The sequence below is a fragment of the Taudactylus pleione genome, unplaced genomic scaffold (assembly GCF_031769625.1).
Source record: "Taudactylus pleione unplaced genomic scaffold, aTauple2 ptg000329l, whole genome shotgun sequence".
In the NCBI taxonomy this organism is placed as follows: Eukaryota; Metazoa; Chordata; class Amphibia; order Anura; family Myobatrachidae; genus Taudactylus; species Taudactylus pleione.
Window position 1 is genome coordinate 8,507,466 of NW_028284730.1, and position 20,976 is coordinate 8,528,441.

The 20,976-nt window shown below is 43.2% G+C and overlaps 1 protein-coding gene across 1 annotated transcript in view; it reads left to right on the plus strand.

Annotated features, from left to right (window-relative positions):
• The first annotated feature begins 3,045 nt into the window (after positions 1–3,045).
• Positions 3,046–20,976, plus strand: part of PPP2R2A (protein phosphatase 2 regulatory subunit Balpha) — a 32,025-nt gene continuing 14,094 nt past the window's right edge. The window contains exons 1-2 of the mRNA XM_088443384.1: positions 3,046–3,128; positions 9,086–9,160. Coding sequence (XP_088299510.1) covers positions 3,122–3,128; positions 9,086–9,160 — 82 coding nt within the window. The 5' untranslated portion in view covers positions 3,046–3,121. The remainder of the gene's footprint in view (positions 3,129–9,085; positions 9,161–20,976) is intronic.

Sequence of the window (20,976 nt, forward strand, 5' to 3'; positions counted from 1 at the left end):
GCTTGCCCCATATTCCTTAAGGGCCAAAACTTCCCTCTCCTTTCTTGTGAATTGTTTTTAAATTGTGTTATTTTGTGCTGGGCAACTGCCACTATTTGTGTTTGTGTTTTTGTTTTTTAAAAATTATTTACGTTATCCAGATGTGATTTATGACAATTACACCTAAAAAAAAAATGTGTTGAAAAAATAAAACATCTGGAAAATCAGCTCAATTGTATTGTGAAATTATTCCAAAAATGGTTCATAGGTAATCCCGCAAAAAACAACAAAAAAAAATGAACAGAAATCTACACATTATTTTGGATTCCGAAACAAAAGGGTTAAAAACCATTTAGGAGTTTTAATGAACACTTTGCTAAAAAAAAAAAAGGATGAGTTTTTTCTTGGCCCCTTAAAAATGAAGAAAAAACACAAACATAATGACAATATTGTTGCAATAAAATAACTCCCAATACAAAATGCAAAAAAAAATATTTTTCTCAAAAACTGGTACGCTAATTGATTGTCTAATCCTGAAATTATCAGCTGAGTAGTTCACCTGCGTACGGTTTTGTGCTACTAAAAAAATTCTATTTGTGAAACACATTACAAGCTTGTTTTCAATTCTAAGTTGATTGTTTTTCTGGCAACAATTTATAAATCGGAAAAACATCGAAGAGGCACAGGAAGGAGGAAGAGACCATCGTCATTGCGGTAGAGAATACCAGACCACAAGCTGAACGAGCAGTTTGAATGGAAAGTGGATCAGACAGTGACATATCACTTGTTCCGTTCACATTGTCCGTTCGCATGAGATAATTTATGTACGCCCAAAAAACGCCTTGACACGCCTGCGTTTTCCCATCTCCACCCCCGTCAACGCCCCAAAACGGGCTGTTCTGTCAATCACATTTGACATGTCACTTCCTGTTCGTTAGTCGACGAACGACGGAAAAAAAGATTGCAATCAGCCGTACGCACATGCGCATTGTTACACCGGCGCATGCGTGGTTGCACAACATCGGTTCACTACGAGCGTACGGCTGCTTACGAGCGGCTCTGAATGAGGGCCTTAGGTTTAGGCTGCTGGGGGAGGTTAGGGCTAGGCTACAGACAGGGGGGGGGTTAGGCACCACCGGGGGGGAGCATAGGGTTAGGCACCCATGGGTAGGTTAGGCACCCCAAGAGAGGATTAGGGTTTGGGGGGAGAGGGGAGGGTTAGCTGTACTTACCTCCGCTGTCGGGATTTCCTCCCTTTGGCCAGCCGCTGTCGGGATCTGAAGCGGTGGCTGTACAGCCGTCCGGCAATACAATCCCATTCTGTTTTATAACACGTGGGGGGGTTAGGGTACTTACCAGCTGTAGATGGGATTCTGAACAGCGGGCTTCTGGTATCGGAATTCTAATAGTACAGTACTTAACAGTACAGCATCTGGGAAATTACTCTTCCCTATTTCTCCAACACGGGTTGGGTATTGTATGCCGCCGGCATATAATACCCAACCCGTGTTGGAGAGATAGGGAAGAGAAGTTTGCCAGGAGTTGTACTGTTAAGGGACAAGAGGATTCCCTTATGCATAAAAGCCCCCAAGCAGCCATTAGAGGGGGGAGGGGGGTAACAGTGGTAGCAGTGTGGCTATAGGAGCCATTCCAGGTGGAGAGGGATGGGCTGCAGCTGAGAGTGTGATTGCTGCAATGGAAAAGTCTGGATATTGCTGTCATATGTGAAGGAGAAATGGAGCAGACTGGGTGTGAGACACTCTGTATATTGTCTTAGGAGAGACAGAGGGCCTGATTAATTACGAATCACAACTGCGATTGGAATAGCGCTGATGCACACAGTCTCACAGCAATAGTACTAATCCATTGCGATCGCTATGCCAACACAGCACAACATAAGGACGCCCACTTTACCATACACACATCCGTAATGTTTAGCAAGACTGCAAAACCATCGGTACAATCGAATACCATCGCAGCCTCACGCACACTTGCACAAGCTCTGAGATTACTCAGGAATTGCTAACTTCATCGCACGCAGTGAGTACTCAGGCTGCGTAAGGCATCGCAGTGTATAATTTATGCATGCCCATGCAACGGCGTTCAAACACACTGGCATGCCTGCGTTTTGCTGACCACCCTCGTCACCTCCCACAAATGGCACTTCCTGTCTCTGCGATGGGCCTGCGTGGTCGCAGTGGCCGATCTGCGCACTGCGATGCATATGCCTGTGCAGTACGCAATCGGCCCATTGTGTACGTAATCGCAGTTGCATTTTGTAATGAATCAGGCCCAGAGTACACCAGAATTTGTGAGATGTGTGTGAAGCTGTGGAACTACAGGCACCAGCCAGCAAAGGGCCAGGTGGACCTGCATGTATGAGGTGGGAGAACTACAGGCACCAGCCAGCGTAGGACCAGGTGGACCTACTGTATGGGCAGCACATTACTGCCACACAGCACTAAGATCATGGGATCGATTCCCACTACAGCCCTAAATGTGTGGAGTTTGTATATTCTCCCTGTACTTGCGTGGGTTTCCTCCGGCTACTCTGGTTTCCTTCCACGTTCCAAAAATATACTGTTAGGTTAATTGGCTCTCAAAAAAATGAATCCCTAGTGTTTGTGCATGTGATAGGGAATATAGAGTGTAAGCTCCACTTGGGCAGGGACTGATGTGAATGGACAAATATTATCTGTAAAGTGCTGCGGAGATATGTGTGCGCTATATAAATAACTGGAAATAAATAAGTAAATACATACACACACACTAGTGTAGAGTCTGACTCAGTGAGGTATATTTATATAGATTGGTTGCTATGGACAACATCTCCACTTCTAAAAACTCTCACTTTAGTAAATTGACCCCAGTGAATGAATGAATAGGAAAAGAAGCAGCTGCAGCAGCGGTTCCCTCCTCTAGCCTCTCCCCCCCCCTTCCTCCGACGTGATGACGTCACATATTCCAGTTCCAGTCCCTCGTGCAGGCTCCTCCCCCCGCTCCTTGCCCACTGACGTCACCGTGTTTGCGGCCTCCATCTTGAAGCCGCGGCCTCAGAGTCCGGTCCTCCCGCCCCGGGCAGCGGCCTCCCCGGTATCCGCCTCCATCTGGAGCCCGGGACCAGCAGTGGCCAGGGGGCAGCATGGCGGGTGAGAGAGCAGCAGCAGGCGGGGGCATTGGGGAGGGAGGGGAATGTCTCCCTCTGTATACCGTGTATGTGCAGCCGGCGGGGTGTATGTGTGTGTACGGAGCCGGGGCACCGGGGTGGATGTGCATAGTGACCCGTGTACCGCTCATACATCTGTGCAGTGTTACAGGTCATCTGTGTCCCCATCACTCCCTACAGATGTGTGTGATCAGCATGTAACGTGCATCCTGTGTATGAATGGACCCTGCCCCACATCATATATGCAGCAGTGTGTGTGTGTATTTATATATGTATAGTTTTTTTGTTTAATATTTAAATACATGTGTCATATATGTTTATGCTGTAACACAGAAATCAGACACCTGTGGGTATACATGGGCTATGGCACTACAAGTCCCAGATGCACATTTTCCCTGCCCCATTGTACACCATCACAGTGAATGCTATCACCTACGGCAGGTACATGGCAATTCTCAGGGATACCCCCTGGTGTAATACAAGCGGAGAGTATAGAGTGCCTTCATAGTGTCTCTTTTAACAATATTGTGGCACTAAGATATAGTAAAATACAAAAAGTGAAATAAAGGTGGCCTATATATTGCTGCTGCTCCTGTCATAGGAATGGGTGTACACATACACACATCATGACTTTTCTTATGGACATTTAGTACTTGCAGATCATTACTCAGCAGACATGCAGTATATCAGGCCAATAATAATGACATTGGGTTGTGTTGCAAGACTGATGTATGAACTCTTGTTCAGACCTATCCCAGCATCTACCTACACTTACATAGTTAATAATGCGCACACTGCAGAAACTGGTTTCTGGGCAGTAACATGTATGTGTCATACTGTGCTATGTGCCTTTGATTTGTCTTTTTTTTTATTTTATTTATATTGTTGCTGAGCATTATGGCAAAATACCACATTCACCAGTAAGATGAAGAAGGTTATTAAGCTATAAGTTAATTCTGACGATGAGGTGTGTTCCTCCCTTTAATGTCTATGTTGTTGTTTTTTTGAGTAATGAGCAGTGGAGTTTTCTATTTTGTTGATTTAATATTATGGTACGGCATGGATGAAGTGTGTGATGAGGATTTCATTATCTCTGTTACTTTAAGGGGGCGATTCTGTATTCGACAATGTGCCATTTTGTAATAGCACATCGCTTGGGATTGTATTGCACCCTAAATGTCTCTTCTCTAAGTTACCCTTTTTATTGCCCTCTTGATGAGGTCAGCCTACATACTATGCTCTCTCTAATAGCAGGTCCACTGCATACATATATAATTTTAATGGTGCGTACACATGGTACGATTAAAATGAACGATAACTATCGTTCACATCGTTATCGTTCATATTGTGTATTTTTCGGTGCCCAACGACATGTGAACCGTGGGCACGTTTGGTCGATATCAACCATCGCCCGTGCATGCAGGCCAACCTGGTCGATATCGACAAGGTTACTATACGGACCCGTGATCGGTATAGTCGTTGGTGGTGTGCTGGATTATCAATCGTCCAGCACACCCAGGAGATCGAACAACGTTGTCGATCGTCCCGTCTGTACGCACCGTAACACAGATTGTATGTTTATTTATTGCATACACATTTTTAAGTTGTATTTTTTATATTCTTTAGAACAGTGGTTCCCAAACTGGGGGTGTGTGTGGGTTGGTGGTCCAGGACCAAATTAAATTACTTGTGGTCCATGTGATAGGCAAAACCAGTTTTGGTGGCTGCCAATGGCAAACAGAAGTGCAACCTTGACCACCACCACATAACAAAGCCTAAGGATGACCTATAAGCACAACTGATTTTCTCAATAAGAAACAAAAAAAATTCTGACACTTTAAGGCGCCGTGATCCAAAAAGTTTGGGAACCACTGCCTTAGAACATTTTACAGTCACACTGGGTACACACTCGCCGTTATATATGGGCTGTTCAAATTGAATGGCCAATATATCCTCTGTGCGTCAACCAGTGTGTACAGGCGATTTGTCTGTGAACTACGTCATTCAGACTTATTGCTCGTCTGTGCAGCACAGCCGACGCAGATATGTCTTCTCATTGTGCTGTGTGTACGGGTGGTAAGTTGACCGCTGTACACTTACTGCAGAGACCGCAGGGAAGGGGGTGCAACGCGACCCCCGGCCAGATGACAGAGGATGGTGGCCCAGATATATCTTTTAAGTGTGTACCCAGCAAAGTATTTTTTAGTCTTTTGTAGAACTGCTGCCCTTTAATTCATTTGGTACTTACAGAGGGTTATTTGTATTTGCTCTGTTATCGGTGAGAATTGTGGCGCTGAATATTTGGGGAATAATTAGCAGTTACACATGACTCCTTTACTGGAGAATTCTGTGGATATCTTGGACTTTGCTGTAAATGATATTGTTCCCATCACATGTAAGTATTGTACAGCAGCCAAGCATTTCCTGTCCAGGATTTCAATTCTTTCCAAAGCGCTCCTTGGGCTTCCTGTGCTTGTACACTGTGACTTGTGGCCGTGTCCTATCTCCAGTATATTTGCTTTTTCTGCAGTTGGTTATCTTTAATTAGTAAGAGTTCCAGACCTCTGAAGTAACCACCCTAGCTGTAAGTTGGCCTTCCTAGAAGATGGATAGCGCCCATTGGACGTATTTCTGTGTTTTTCTCTCCCAGCCACATGAGAAATAAGCAGCAGCCTTTTCTGACTCTGTATCTGGAATCCCCATTTCCTGTGTGACCTCTCCCAGCCCCCGGCACATCTAGGGATTTCTATTGCATCTTGGAATGAGAGATGCAGAAACCTTTTTCTGGACCGGATGCCTACTCCTACCACCTCTGCATTTTCTTCCTGTGGGGAGGTCCTCCCTCTGTTTGCTTCATACATTGTGCTGGAGTCGTTGCCTCCCCACCCCCCACGCCTCAGCTCAGCATCACTGCATCCTTTCAGTACATCCTCTCCTTGTGACAAAGCACATCAATCACTGCCCATGGTGTACCCTAAGCAGCTCCTATTGCCCGGTATTATAGCACTGTCCCCTTTCTTGGTCCTTCTCACCAGTACCTGAGACCTGCACTATGGTTGTCTTGGGCATGTTGTTACACGGCTGAGTTTGGTTTCTGCACGCACCTCCTGAGGGGCGAGGAGATTGAGACACTGCTCCTTCCTGTATCGGCGGAACTAGTAACTCTTTAGTGTGAGGGAAGCGGAGGGTTCCTGCGAATGGCAGCCTCGTCCCCAGATGCAATCAATGTTCCTGAAGTTTTCTCCGAGAGCGGTTTTTCTGGGTAGCCTCTTCTGCATAATCTCTACATCCCGGGCAGCAGCGATAGTGTAGCAAGCCTTCACCTCACTGCTGTTGTCTGGTAGTGGGATCTTTCCATTTCTTGTTTGGACAAGTCTGTCCTCTGAATCTGTAGACAAATCCTTTTTGTTTTTTTGGTTTTTCTCGAATGTAAAATTGTTTTGGATATATTGTCCATGGTACATTTCCATGGATCGCCGAGATCTTTACTGTTTATTTGTGATTTGCATGAGGATAAAAGACAGCCATAAAAAGGAAAGGAAAAATGGGTGTGATGTAGCAGCCAGAGTTAATTAGTCTTGTAAAGTATAATGTTCATAGGTACTGTTTGATTTGCCATTTGTTGTTACAGGAAAAAAAAAATACTCCCATAATATGGTGATTTTTTTTTTTTTTTATATATATTGGGCTTTGTTCTACAACTCTTTGTACTGTGAGTCTTTTGCATTGTTTTCCCCCTTTGTGTGCACTGTTTAGGCTTACATACTTTGTAAGGAGCTGCGGCACCCTTGTGGTGCCATATAAAAAAAACGGTTAATATATCTAACAGCGATTTGGCAAATGTGCCTTTTTTTTTGCTGTGGAATATAAAGTGGCTGTTTATTAACAGACAAAACCAGATTGGTTTAAAAAGTGGTAAATGAAAGATGACAAAATTGGCACCTTTGCCAAATTGCACCCTGTAACGTTTGGCCCCTACGTGTTTAAAGACCAAAACACCATAATGGTGCATACACACGATCAGATTTTTCCTTCAGATATGAACGATAATGATTTAAAAATCGTTCAGTCGTTCATATCTGAAGGAAAATCGTTCATATCTGACATGCCTGGACGATCAACGATGCGCGTTCCCGTTTGTCAGATAACGATTTCTGACATCTGATGTGTTTGCAATCAGACTTGGACGATTCCATTCATTTTAATGCAGTCAAAAATCGTTCAATCGTTCAAAACTTTGGTAAAATCGTTCAAATCGTTCAATCGTTCATCTGACAAATCTGACAAGTCTGACAAATCTGACCGTGTGTACGCTCCAATAAAATGGGAGCGATTTATTTTTTTAGCAACAAAAAATTGCTGCCCGTACTCTTCAGTTGGATAATGTCCTTTGTACGGCGTAGTGACTGACTTTATCTCGTTTTTATTTCTGTCCTGCAGAGGGGACGCCATTTGCACAGGTCTCAGCTAATGCAACATCTTGAAAGATTGAACTGCCAGCTTGTTAATATAGAGCTACATCTATTTTTGATGCATTATTCTGGAACTCTTCACTGCATACTCTGAAATTCCAGGGTCCTTAAACATCTCTGGCACATTAATATGTCGGATCTTTGGTACTGCCACTAGTAGTATGGCAAAGAACCGGTCACCTGACCACACCTAGTGGCATAGGATAGCTGTAAAGGCGATCTATGGTTTCTTTTGCTGTGTTAGTCTTCACTCTAGGTGCAGGGTGCTGATCAGTAAGGATGGCATATTTAAATTTTGAAGGGCAAAACTTTAGACGTGATGTATCTCTATAGTAGCTGTAGCGATACATCACGCATAAAAGTTTACCCTTAAAAATGTAAATATGCCATCCTTACTAATCAGCACCCTGCACCTAGAGTGAACACTATTACCCCTTTTACACTGCCATCAAGTAACCTGGATTATTGCACATGAACGAGCAGCAACCCGGGTTACTATGCAGTGTGAAAGGGCCCAGTTGAAATATCCCAGGTCGAGCGACACAGCATTTCAACATGGGCTCGTGGTGCGGTGTGAACGCCTCGGCCCAGGTCCCATTCACTGCATAGGGAGAGCCGATGGCTCAGCAGCAATGGTGTTGACCTAATCAACCCTGCATCATTGCCTTGTCGGGTCGCCAGTCTGAAAGGGGTCTCAGGTGGATTGCACACGTGATGGACTCGTACGCAGATCCCGGGTGCAACCAGTTGTTTGCGATCTGAAAGGGGTATGTGTGTGTTTGAAAGCTTATTTCCTAGGCAGGTTACATGTCCTCTGTGGTGGGAAGCTTGACATGCCATATTTCTGCTCCACTTTTAGCAGCTCAACAGACAGTAATTTGGGCAACGTGTCATCTGCACCAATAGATGTGTAGATCAGCAGCGCAAACTAAGCAGCAGCAGTGAATATAGTAGCAGTGCTGGGGGCTCACTAAAGGTACACATCCACGAGCAGACCAAAAACCAACTGCACGATTATGACAGTGTAATGGTGCAGTCATTTCTCAGTCTGTGCTGTGACTACACTGAGCGAGCATCATTGTAGTCACATCAATCATCCCCTAATGCTCAACCTGACGTTATCGTCAGCATGTTTGGCCAATGATTGATGTCGAAAACGACCAGCGGGAGCGCGCGTCACTGGTCATTTCCGACATTAATGGTGGCCGATTCATGCACGATTGAACGATAACGATATCGTTCAACCGCTCATAGAAATCGGCAAGTGGATGTGCACCTTAACGTAGCCTGGGATGACTGGCCACGGCTGGCACTGGTGGTGAAAGTTAGGTATATATAGACACCAGAGTATTGTACCCTTTAATCGTCCTCATGTCGATGTCTGCAAAAACATCATTATTGTATCTGTCAGTTTCCCCTCTTCTTATGGTGTCTGTGCTACATTTAACATTTTCATGTTTTATTCCAGGAGCTGGCGGAGGCAATGATATTCAATGGTGTTTTTCTCAGGTGAAGGGCGCAGTGGAGGATGATGTATCAGAAGGTAAAGCTCTTGCACTTGGCACATAATGTTCTCTATGGGGGAGTGGCTGCTCTGTGAATCCTGTATGTTAAATAGCACTAACATTAAAATGTTTGTGTTTCCTCTCTATATATAACCTGTACATAGTTTTGGACAGTACATATTCAGGTTAATTCCGTGTGTTGCAAATATTTTTGAAATGTCTGAATTGGTTTAAAGCTATATACACACGTTTTTTTCTTTTTAAATCCAGAATGGGCACAAATCTACTTCACAAGGAGGTAACTTGCACAAAAGTATTAACCCCCTATAATTTAGGTTTTATTGTATTTGCAGTTGCCCTGGAATGTATGGGTATCAGAATGTTTTACCTTCCTATATCTGTTGTTATGCACATGTGAAAGGCTCTAAATCTCTTTATGGACAGCTGAGTTATTAATGATGCTTGTAGGGTAGAAAACACGAACATAGTATGATATACTTTTGTACTTCCTTAGTTACTGCTTAAAGGTCCAGTAAACTGTAGATTCAAGTTGCCTTTTATAATTGTAAATGCTATTTGTGGCCCTTTTTTATATGTGTATATATATATATATATATATATATGTGTAAGAGTTCCTATACTGTGAAATACAATAACTGGAAAAATTTGACATTGCAATTACTTTTGTTACGCAGCCGAGTGCGCGCTATTGTCCTCTGTAATCTGCATTTTATATATACACTGTATAATATACAGGTTGAGTCTCCCATATGCATTTATGCTTGGGACCAGGTGTATTTTGGATAACGGAATATTCTGTATTTTGGAATATTTGCATACCATTATGAGATTTGGAAATGGGACCCAAATATACACACAGAATGCATTTGTTTTATATACACCTTATACACACAGCCTGCAGGTAATTTTATACAATATTTTCAATAATTTTGTGGCTCAAACACAGTTTGTGTACATACATGAAATTAATTTGTTTCATATACACCTTATACACACAGCCTGAAGGTAATTTTATACCATATTTTTAATAATTTCGTGCCTTCTACATAGTTTGTGTACGTTGAACCATCAAAAAGCAAAAATGTATTTCGGAATATTCCATATTTCGGATTACTTGGATATGTGAGACTCAACCTGTGTGTGTATGTAATAAAAAAAATAAAAAAAATAAAAAAAATATATATATATATATATATATATATATATAGTGTGTGCATATACATACAGAGTCAGGTGCATATATATTGGGACATTGACAGAATTTTCATATTTTGGCCTCTATTCACCAACACAATAGCTTTGAAATGAAACAAACAAAATGTACTTTAACTGCAGACTTTCAGATTTAATTTGAGGGTAATTACATCCAAATCAGGTGAACGGTGTAGGAATTACAATGGTTTCTATATGTGCCTCCCACTTTTTAAGGGGCCAAAAGTAATGGGACTATCAACTCAAAAGCTATTTCATGGACAAGTGTGGGCTATTCCCTCGTTATTTCATTATCAATTAAGCAGGTAAAAGGTCTGGAGTTGATTCTAGGTGTGACATTTGCATTTGGAATCAGTTGCTGTCAACTCTCAATATGAGATCCAAAGAGCTGTCACTATCAGTGAAGCAAGCCATCATTAGGCTGAAAAATCAAAACAAACCCATCAGAGAGATAGCAAAAACATTAGGTGTGGCCAAATCAACTGTTTGGAATATTCTTAAAAAGAAAGAACGCACCGGAGAGCTCAGCAACACCAAAAGATCCGGAAGACCACGGAAAACAACTGTGGTGGATGACAGAAGAATTATTTCCCTGGTGAAGAAAAACCCCTTCACAACAGTTGGCCAAATCAAGAACACTCTCCAGGAGGTAGGTGTATATGTGTCAAAGTCAACAATCAAAAGAAAACTTCACAAGAGTGAATATAGAGGGCTGACCACAAGATGTAAACCATTGGTGAGCCACAAAATCAGGAAGATCAGATTAGAGTTTGCCAAACAACATCTAAAAAAGCCATTACAGTTCTGGAACAACATCCTATGGATAGATGAGACAAAGATCAACGTGTACCAGAGTGATGGGAAGAGAAGAGTATGGAGAAGGAAAGGAACTGCTCATGATCCAAAACATACCACCTCATCAGTGAAGCATGGTGGTGGTAGTGTCATGGCGTGGGCATGTATGGCTGCCAATGGAACTGGTTCCCTTGTATTTATTGATGATGTGACTGCTGACAAAAGCAGCAGAATGAATTCTGAAGTGTTTTGGGCAATATTATATGCTCATATTCAGTCAAATGCTTCAGAACTCATTGGACGGCGCTTCACATACTGCAAAAGCAACCAAAGAGTTTTTTTAAGGTTAAAAAGTGGAATGTTATGCAATGGCCAAGTCAATCCCCTGACCTGAATCTGATTGAGCATGCATTTCACTTGATGAAGACAAAACTGAAGGGAAAATGCCCCAAGAACAAGCAGGAACCGAAGACATTTGCAGTAGAGGCCTGGCAGAGCATCACCAGGGATGAAACCCAGCGTCTGGTGATGTCTATGCGTTCGACTTCAGGCTGTAATTGCCTGCAAAGGATTTGCAACAAAGTATTAAAAAGTGAAAGTTAGATTTAGGATTGTTTAGTTTGTCCCATTACTTTTGGCCCCTTAAAAAGTGGGAGGCACATATAGAAACCGTTGTAATTCCTACACCGATCACCTGATTTGGATGTTATTACCCTCAAATTAAATCTGAAAGTCTGCAGTTAAAGCACAGCTTGTTTGTTTCATTTCAAAGCCATTGTGGTGGTGAATAATGGCCGAAATATGAAAATTCTGTCAATGTCCCAATATTTATGCACCTGACTGTATGTATATATGTATATATGTGTGTGTGTGTGTGTGTGTGTTCACTCTAGCTCCGGTGGAAGGCAGGGCGCTGGAGATGGAGAGGGCACATTTGTGCGTGTGCCCGAAAAGGGGGCGTGTCTATAAGACTCGTCCCCTTTTCGTCACTCTTGGGGGCGTGCCCGACACTTACGGACACACCGGGCAGCCCCCAAGCGCTGCAGACAAGGAGAATAGATGCCGGGCGCATGCGTCCGGTGTCTGTTCTCCGGCGGTGACCGGTTCATCGCACATTTCTCCACCCACGGGACACTGCGACCCGCAGGCTGTGAGGTCAGGGTTCTTTTTGCCTATTTGAATTAAGTGATTTGCCTATTTTAGTGTTCTAGTATGAACACTCATTACATCATTTAAAACTAAAGTTGCAAGCATAAGTTTCTTTCTCTGATAATTATGCTTTGTATTTTCTTTGTAATTGCCAATCCCCACTTTGAAAGGCTTGATTGTTATCTCTTTAAAGGACCCTTGAATTCAGTCACTAAATCAGTGCAGAGCTCCGTTGGGAAGTATTGTGTTTGCTGTTACCGTCAAGGAGCTATGGGATAGAATTGGCTGTATCAGCAAGCACCGAGAAACGCCCACTGACTAGCTGGAGATGGGCTACGCAAAGTGTAACCAGGTCTCTGCATCAGGTTTTCTCCTTGGCAGTTTGGGGCAGGGTGATATTGTGACCTTGCGTCTCTATCTGTGCCTTCTGCTTAGCTAGATTTGCACTGATTAGTGATGCACCTCAGGCGATGCTTGTAATATACAATGAGAATAAAGTGCGCCTTATAAGGAGATTACTGGATGAAATATGGATGCACCCTGTATTACATATGTCTTCGTTACTAATGTCCTGTCCAGTGTCTCCTGCACTGCTATAGGGATTATATGGGGCTGATCCAATTAGCGACAATGTGCGCACATGGTGGTTCAGCTGCTATGCTATTCCTCCTGCACACGTCTATAGGGTGCGAGGAAAAACAAGTGATTATGCTGTCCCAGAACTTTACAGCACAAATGCAAGACCACCCCATATGTCCCAGGAGTGTGTGTACTACCACAGGCCATAGTTCCTCAGGTGGTGTTACTGTACACGCAGTATATGTAGAGGATGTAGAATGAGGCATGCATGCTGAACAATCTATTGTTTTGCCCAACAATGGTTGAGTGTGAATGTTGCGGTGTTCTCTTGTGCCTTGCTGTGCGCGGCAGTGACTCCTGTGTGCGCGGCTGGAAGTGTGCAGGGACTGGTCTGTTAGTGTCACACATAATGGGACACTGATCATATTGGTGCAGGGGAGCAGTGTGGATTATGGAGTTAAGGTGCGTATCAACTACCCAATTACACAGAGCGATTGAACGATAACAACATCGTTTTCGTTCAATCTCTCGATAATCTGGCACAAATCGGGCAGCAAAATGTCATCAGCGATGTGCGTTCACGCTGGTCATTGCCGACATCGCTCATCACCCAAACATGCTGATCAACCTGACAATATCGTCAGGTTGACCATGTTCGGGAATGAGGGAGGTTGCCTACATTGAACGATATATCGTTCAGTGTGGGCACTGGGCCTAATTCAGACCCGCTGAGTGCTCGCAAGCGGGTTGATTTTAGCCCAGTGCGCATGCATGAGACCCGGATAGCGACGGGCAAGCCGTCGCTATGGGTCTCTCTACAAAGGAGGCGTGCTGTCGATGGTGTGACAGCACGCCCCCTTTGGTGGGCGGGCCGGGGGAGTCACAAGTGATGTCAGTGGGAGTGCTTTCGGCTTTGATAGAGCCAAAAGCACTCCAGGGCTTGCCGCAACGAGACCCTACCACAAGGGTCTCTGGTCGCAAGTCCGATGGTCGCGATGGTCTTGACCATCGCGACCATCTTCCTGGCCGCTCGCTATAGCTGTGGGTGGTCACCCACAGCTATACGAGCGGCCAGGAGGCCGCTCTAAAAATTCAGAGGGACAGCCCTAATTCAGAGTGAGCACTCTGTCAGGGGCATCCGGCTCTGAATCAGGGCCACAGTGCAGTGTAGTGAACAACAACGATAACTATATCGTTATCGTTCAGTCTATTCACTGTCGGGTAGTGAATACCTGCCTTTAGAATTTGTATTGTGCGCCTTTAGTTACTGGATATATTATGGTATGTTAATTCAATTGGTGCAATACAGGATTCATTAAGGTTTTAATTAGGTGTAATGTTTAGCATTACTGCCTCACAGCACTGAGGATGGGAGTTTAATTCTCACTATGTCCCTATCTGTGTGGAGTTTGCATATTCTTCCTGTGCTTGCGTTGGTTTCCTCCGGGTACTCCAGTTTCCTCCCACACTCCAAAAATATACTGGTAGGTTAATTGTCTCCCAACAAAAATTAACCCTAGTGTGTATGAGCATGTGGTAGGGAACATAGACTGTAAGCTGCTCTTGGGCAGGGACTAATGTGAATGGGCAAATATTCTCTCTAAAGTGCTGTGGAATATGTGCACGCTGTATAAATAACTGGTAGTGATTAAGCTGTGTAGGCTTTGTGATATAATGTATATAATTTGCTTACCATGTCATTCATCCCTTTAATTCGAGATGTGAATTACACAGGTTCTGTGGCTGATTGTAACCAAGTGAAAATGGCCACAAAATATATGTAATTCATGTTTCCAGAATTAAAGGGATGATATGGCAAGCCTACATGTATGACAGCAGGATGGTGTAATGTGGCACCGCTGGATGGGTAATTATGGCAGTGTAATCTGAGATGGCAGGATGGGGTAATTATGGCAGTGTAACGTGGGACGGCAAGATGGGGCAATTATGGCATTGGGATGGAAGCATGGGGTAATTATGGCAGTGTAATGTGGGATGGAAGCATGGGGTAATTATGGCAGTGGGATGGCTGCATGGGGCAATTACGGCAGTGGGATGGCTGCATGGGGCAATTATGGCAGTGTAATGTGGGATGGCTGCACGGGGCAATTATGGCAGTATATTTTAGGAGAGTGGGATGGGGTAATTATGGCAGTGTATTTTAGGAGGGTGGGATGGGGTAATTATGGCAGTGTATTTTAGGAGAGTGGGATGGGGTAATTATGGCAGTATATTTTAGGAGAGTGGGATGGGGTAATTATGGCAGTATATTTTAGGAGAGTGGGATGGGGTAATTATGGCAGTGTATTTTAGGAGAGTGGGATGGGGTAATTATGGCAGTATATTTTAGGAGAGTGGGATGGGGTAATTATGGCAGTATATTTTAGGAGAGTGGGATGGGGTAATTATGGCAGTGTATTTTAGGAGAGTGGGATGGGGTAATTATGGCAGTGTATTTTAGGAGGGTGGGATGGGGTAATTATGGTATCTGACTAGTAGTGGCTTTTTTTTCCTGAAAGTCAGCCTTCCAAACTCTGATTTCTCACAGTTCATCAGCCTGTTGGATCCAGTAATTGTCATCTTCCTCCTCTGAGCTGGCAGAAAGAGACGTTAGTCCAGGTAAATGGATAGTAGCTGAATAATAAGGGAACTTTTTTTTTTTTTCTCTCGTCTATTACATTCTAATGGTATAAACAACCTGGATAACTCCATTAACTATGGGCCTGATTCATTACGGATTGCAACTGCGTACGCAGATCGGCCGATGGTACATACACCGCAGTGCACGTGCGTGAGTTAGCATTGTGATATCACCGTGATCACAGGCGCAGATATAAAGCCATCGAGGGACGGGACGTCAGCGTTTGGGGGTGATGAGTGGGGGAGTGGTTGGAGAAACACAGGCGTGCCAGTCCGATAGAACGCCGTTACTTAGCGTGCATAAATTGGCCACTGCGACAACATACGCAGCTTGAGTACTCACTGCGTGCGACAACAGTTGTAATCTCTGAGACTGGTCAGGGCTTCTGTAATTGTGCCTGAGAGGCCAATGTTACTCTATGGTACCGATGTATACGCAAGTCTGTGATGTCTTATGGATGTGAGATAGCGGTAGTGTGCGTCTCTACGCTGGCTTTGCGATTGCAGATATTGGCATATTTTCGCAGCAGAATGGCGAGCGTAATTGCATCTGCGATAGCAATAGAGATCTGTAGTGAATCGGACCCTATGTCCTGATCACCTAGGCATCGGGAGCATGGCTGCTGAACCAATGTCTAACAATGCCTGTCTCTCAAGGATCTAGTGACATCCCTAATGCACAAGGCATTAGGCTGATTCTCAGTATTGTTCAACCCACATAAAGCTGCTCGCCTGTGACTGGTACACTTTACCTGTGGCAGCCTCCAAATGTTTTTTTTTTTTAAATGTATTATTTGCAAGGAGAGAATGCATGAAAAAGCATGTGTGGGGGATTTTCCAGCTGAGTTGGTGATTAGTTTGGCATTTTGCTGGATCACTTGGTTTTTCCTCCCAGCAGTGACCTCCTAGACCAGTTTTACCAGACCTGTCTTTACAAGTATAGATTTTGCAGCCTTCCGCTGTCAGATTAGACCATGTGCTGCTTGTGTGTAATGTATCTGTGTGGCATGCCACATGTGCTACAGCTGGTCTAGGGTTGTATGTATAGACTGGCGTGCTGCAGACTCCTCCACATTTGTGCGGGATGTCAGGGACTTATCTGGCGTCAGGCAGAGCATAATGATGATGGGCAAAGTCACGTGGAAGCATCATACAATCAGCTATGCATAAAGTGAGATTTTACCTATGTTTCTCTCCATAACAGTATGTGAGATGTTATGTTAGCTGGTTTGGGAGTCTCTACCCTGACCTTTAGTTGAACGGAGCTTTTAAACCATTAGTATTGTGTAAGCCATTTCAATAGTGTCCCTTAATCCTATATATTGCCAGAGAGAACAACTTGTGGATGGTGGAGGTGTATTGTTGCATTTGTATTACTGAGAGGCGTATGCATACTGTAAAGCTGGCCACACACATAGCGATATTTTACCCGATCTGGCCTATTCCGACACATTGGAACGACAGATCGTGTAAAATATGCCAAATCCTGAATAAATCGTGGGTCCCCACTCACAATCACGATGCGATGCGCGTCCCCGCTGATTGAACATCGCATCGTCAGATCTGCCGTGCAGTAGGGCAGATCTGACAATCTAGGACACGATGCACTGTGAAAGTCTGGATGCAAGAGAGGTATTTTGAAGATTGGACACCAAATTGTGTGCAGATTGTGTGCAGAGATACCGGGGAGAGTTTCAAGGGAAATCGTACACATCGGCTGATCGTGTGCAGATCGCCATGTGTGTGGCCAGCTTAAGAGATGCGCTTGTAAAGATCAATCATTTATTACTGTGCTTGATTTTTTTTTTAGATCTTCTTTATTTTAGTAGAATATACTGAACAATAGTGTTGGAGGGCACATTATGTATATAGTTATTTTATTCTTTAATATAATAACTGTTGAATTGTAAGTACTTTAATACACTGTAATGCCCACAATTCACGTAATGCCACACAGTGGTGCACACAATTCATGTTATGTCACACAGTAGTGCATAATTTGTCATATAAAATGGTCAAAGATCTCATGTTTTGAGAATATTTTTTTTTTTTTACACCTATTTTTTTTTTTTCTTTAATTGTGTTAATTTGTTTGTCATGTTGGACACATTAAAAAAAATATATATATTTATATATAGATAGTATATACACTTGTACCTAGTATCAGAAGTAAATTATTATACTAATGTGTCAGCACTAAAATATTTAGAGACATTACATCTAATGAAGACATGAGAAAATTAATAAATTTAATGTGTGCAGCTATGTTCCCATATCACTCCCACCTCAGGCTGTGGTCTTGTCTCTCAACTGCATTACATATGGGCAGCGTAGGCTGTAAGTATGGCTTGTGTGGGATCACAGTGGCGGGCCGGTGGTGACATGCGGCTCGTGTGTCCCGGAGTCCTCCCCCTTGACCTGTGAATGGTGTGCACCTCCATGGGGCTGGCCTATGGCTAAGCGTATGGCCCTTTGTGCCGCCCATCTCCTGATGTTTTGTGGTGGTTCCCTAAAGCTGAGCACACACTTGAAGTTATATTGGATGATTTGTCGCTCTGTGGCGAATCGGAACGACAGATCGCACAGTGTGTACGCACTATTGCACACTCCCATGCTCTTAGTCGTATCTTCAGATCGGGTCTGCACTGCAGACCAATCTGAAGATCTGGCGGCCGACGCCATGCTTCTGGATGTGATGTGTGAATGATATATCGGGAAGTTGCATCTGTCGTCGTGTCTGTGTGGCTTGCGTCCTACAGAAACGTGCAGGGTGCAAGTCTCAAAACTGGCTGTTAACATCTCCACAGTTTAATAAAAGAAGCTGGGTGCAGTGCCCTGCCAAAAGAGCCTAGCGTGAACACTAAAACAGTATACTGCCTCTAATGGGACTTCTGTTGACATTATAGGCTACCGAGTTGGTAATTGACCATATATGCGGTCAATGACCACAGGTTAAAAGGTTAATGAGGTGTGAATAATTAGGGGTATATTTATTAAAATAATCTAAAATAAAAGTCAGATATTTTAGAAGTCAGATATGTTGCACAAAACAGCCAATCAGATTCTAGCTATTATGTTCGGGAAGGTGCTAGTTAAATAGAATCTGATTTGGTTGCTATGGGCAACATCTCCATTTCTAAAAACTCTCACTTAAGCCACTAAGGGGTATATTTACTTAAGGTGCATACACACGGTCAGATTTGTCAGATGAACGATCTAAATGATTTGGCCAACCATTTGAACGATTTTTGACTGCAGTAAAATTACCGAAATCGTCCAAATCTGACTGCAAACACATCAGATGTCAGATATCGTTATCTGACCATCGGGAACGCGCATCGTTCAGACATGTCCGATATGTCAGATTTTCCTTCAGATATGAACGATTGAACGATTTTTTTGAATCGTTATCGTTCAGGTCTGAAGAAAAATCTGACTGTGTGTATGCACCATTAGGGATGATCTCTGCATCATTTTCAGCAGTCCAGACATTTCTCAAACACAAACAAAAATAAATGTAATTTAAATCACTTTAACAAGGTACACATCGTACATGTGTGCTGAACACGTCTGATTAATCAGAATGAGCGCACAGGTGTGACAAAAGATAAGCAGATGTTAAAATAGTTTTAATTGACTATAAAGATTACAGTAGCTGATCAAAACAAACTTCTGTAAAGAGAAGATAAAACACAGTGTTTATAATAGTATTCTAGTTTTTTCCTATCATGGAATCGCATTGGAATTTACCGCTGACTCACACAAAATACTGAAATGTCAAAATATAAAAAAAAAGAAACTAACAAAATATCTTAATTAAAAATGACACATTTATAATTGACAATAACATTCACTCTAGTTTTATTTCTTGGTTGAAGTATGTTTGGCTGCAGTTCTAGTGAAGTTATTCATTCTTTTCTTTAATGATATATTTCTGTACCTAAACCAATGTTTTTCCCAAACTTCAGATTTGCTTTTGGTTTCTGTAACGTACAGATATGTCCACCTGCATCTTACCTCCGTGCACTACAAGTCGTGTTAAACATAACTAACGCAGGAGTGCCGCGCATCCCGGTAGTGCGGATCGTCTTTTTGTGCAACGTTTTACCTTCAAATGCGTCTTATTCGCAACGGGCTGTTCAGCCTCTGCTGAGTAAATTGATATGCGGCATGCCGATATTCTGTGTGCGACTGCGGGTGTATCTGCATGCGAAACTGTGTTAGTGTCAGTGGCTGTGACCCTGTAGCATTTTGCATGCAGATACACCCACAGTCACACACACAACATAGGCAGATGCTGAACAGCGCATTGCAAATAAGACTCATTTGAAGGTAAATAGTCGCACAAACAGACGCTTGGCACTATAGAGCCACGGCATGGCGCGACTAGTAGGGCAGTTGATTGCACAAGGAAGTAAAATGTATGTGGACACTATACTGTACTATCTTATTCTTTGTATTAACCTCTTCTTTCGACAAGTCATCCAGCCTTAAGCTGGCCACACACTAGACCAACTTACAGCCAACTAGTTGATTGGTTGGAATGAAAATCTGGTAAGGTATGAAAGCAAATGACAATCAGCAATTTGCTCCCAAACCCTGGAAAATGGACCAAAACTGTTTGAACAAATTGTTTAGATTAAACATTTAAAAAACCTGTCTGACCATTTTCATCTGTTTTCTGGCATTTAGGAGCAAATTGCTGATCATCAGTTACTCCCATACATTACCAGATTTTCATTCCAACCAATCAACTAGTTGGCTGGTTGGATGCAAGTTGGTCTAGTGTGTGGCCAGCTTTAGAAGCAGAGACAGATCCCCCGCACCTGTCACCATACTTGACTGTACACATAATGTGGGTTGAGGCTCAGGGTTAAAAATGAGTTGCTGTCCTTGAGGCTAATCTGTGTTATTGGCCCTTCCCATAAGGCTTATGTGCTTTGTGCCAGGGCTGATGTCAGGGAGCATAGTAACTTTATCTGACCACTGGCCTCTTTGTGGCCTCCCATACAAATCAACTTCTCCCATTACTGCTGTGCTTTGGACAGTTACCTGTTCTAGGCAAACCAATGTACAATTGTGATGTATCGTCTCTGTTTTATTATGATGGACATGACCAGTCATGTTACTTATTTACCAGTGCAGCATGCTGTACATTGGGGAAAGGAGTCACCCAATCCCTCTCACTTCATGAAAAAACCTTTATTTTGTTTCCCAACCTAAGTGTTAAGTTCTTGAACATGTTACCCAACCAAGAGGTGGTATCCTAATGTCCTCTGATACAGGTCTGTGACAAAGATTTTCCAAGCTGTCAATCATTCTGGTGTATGACACACACGGGTCACAGAAAGCTGCTGATCTATCTCTAATATTTTACATTAGGGTATACCTGTACTTGTGTTCTTCACACTCCATAGCGCTGACTCTAGATTCTGTATTCTTGCATCCACCCTAAACT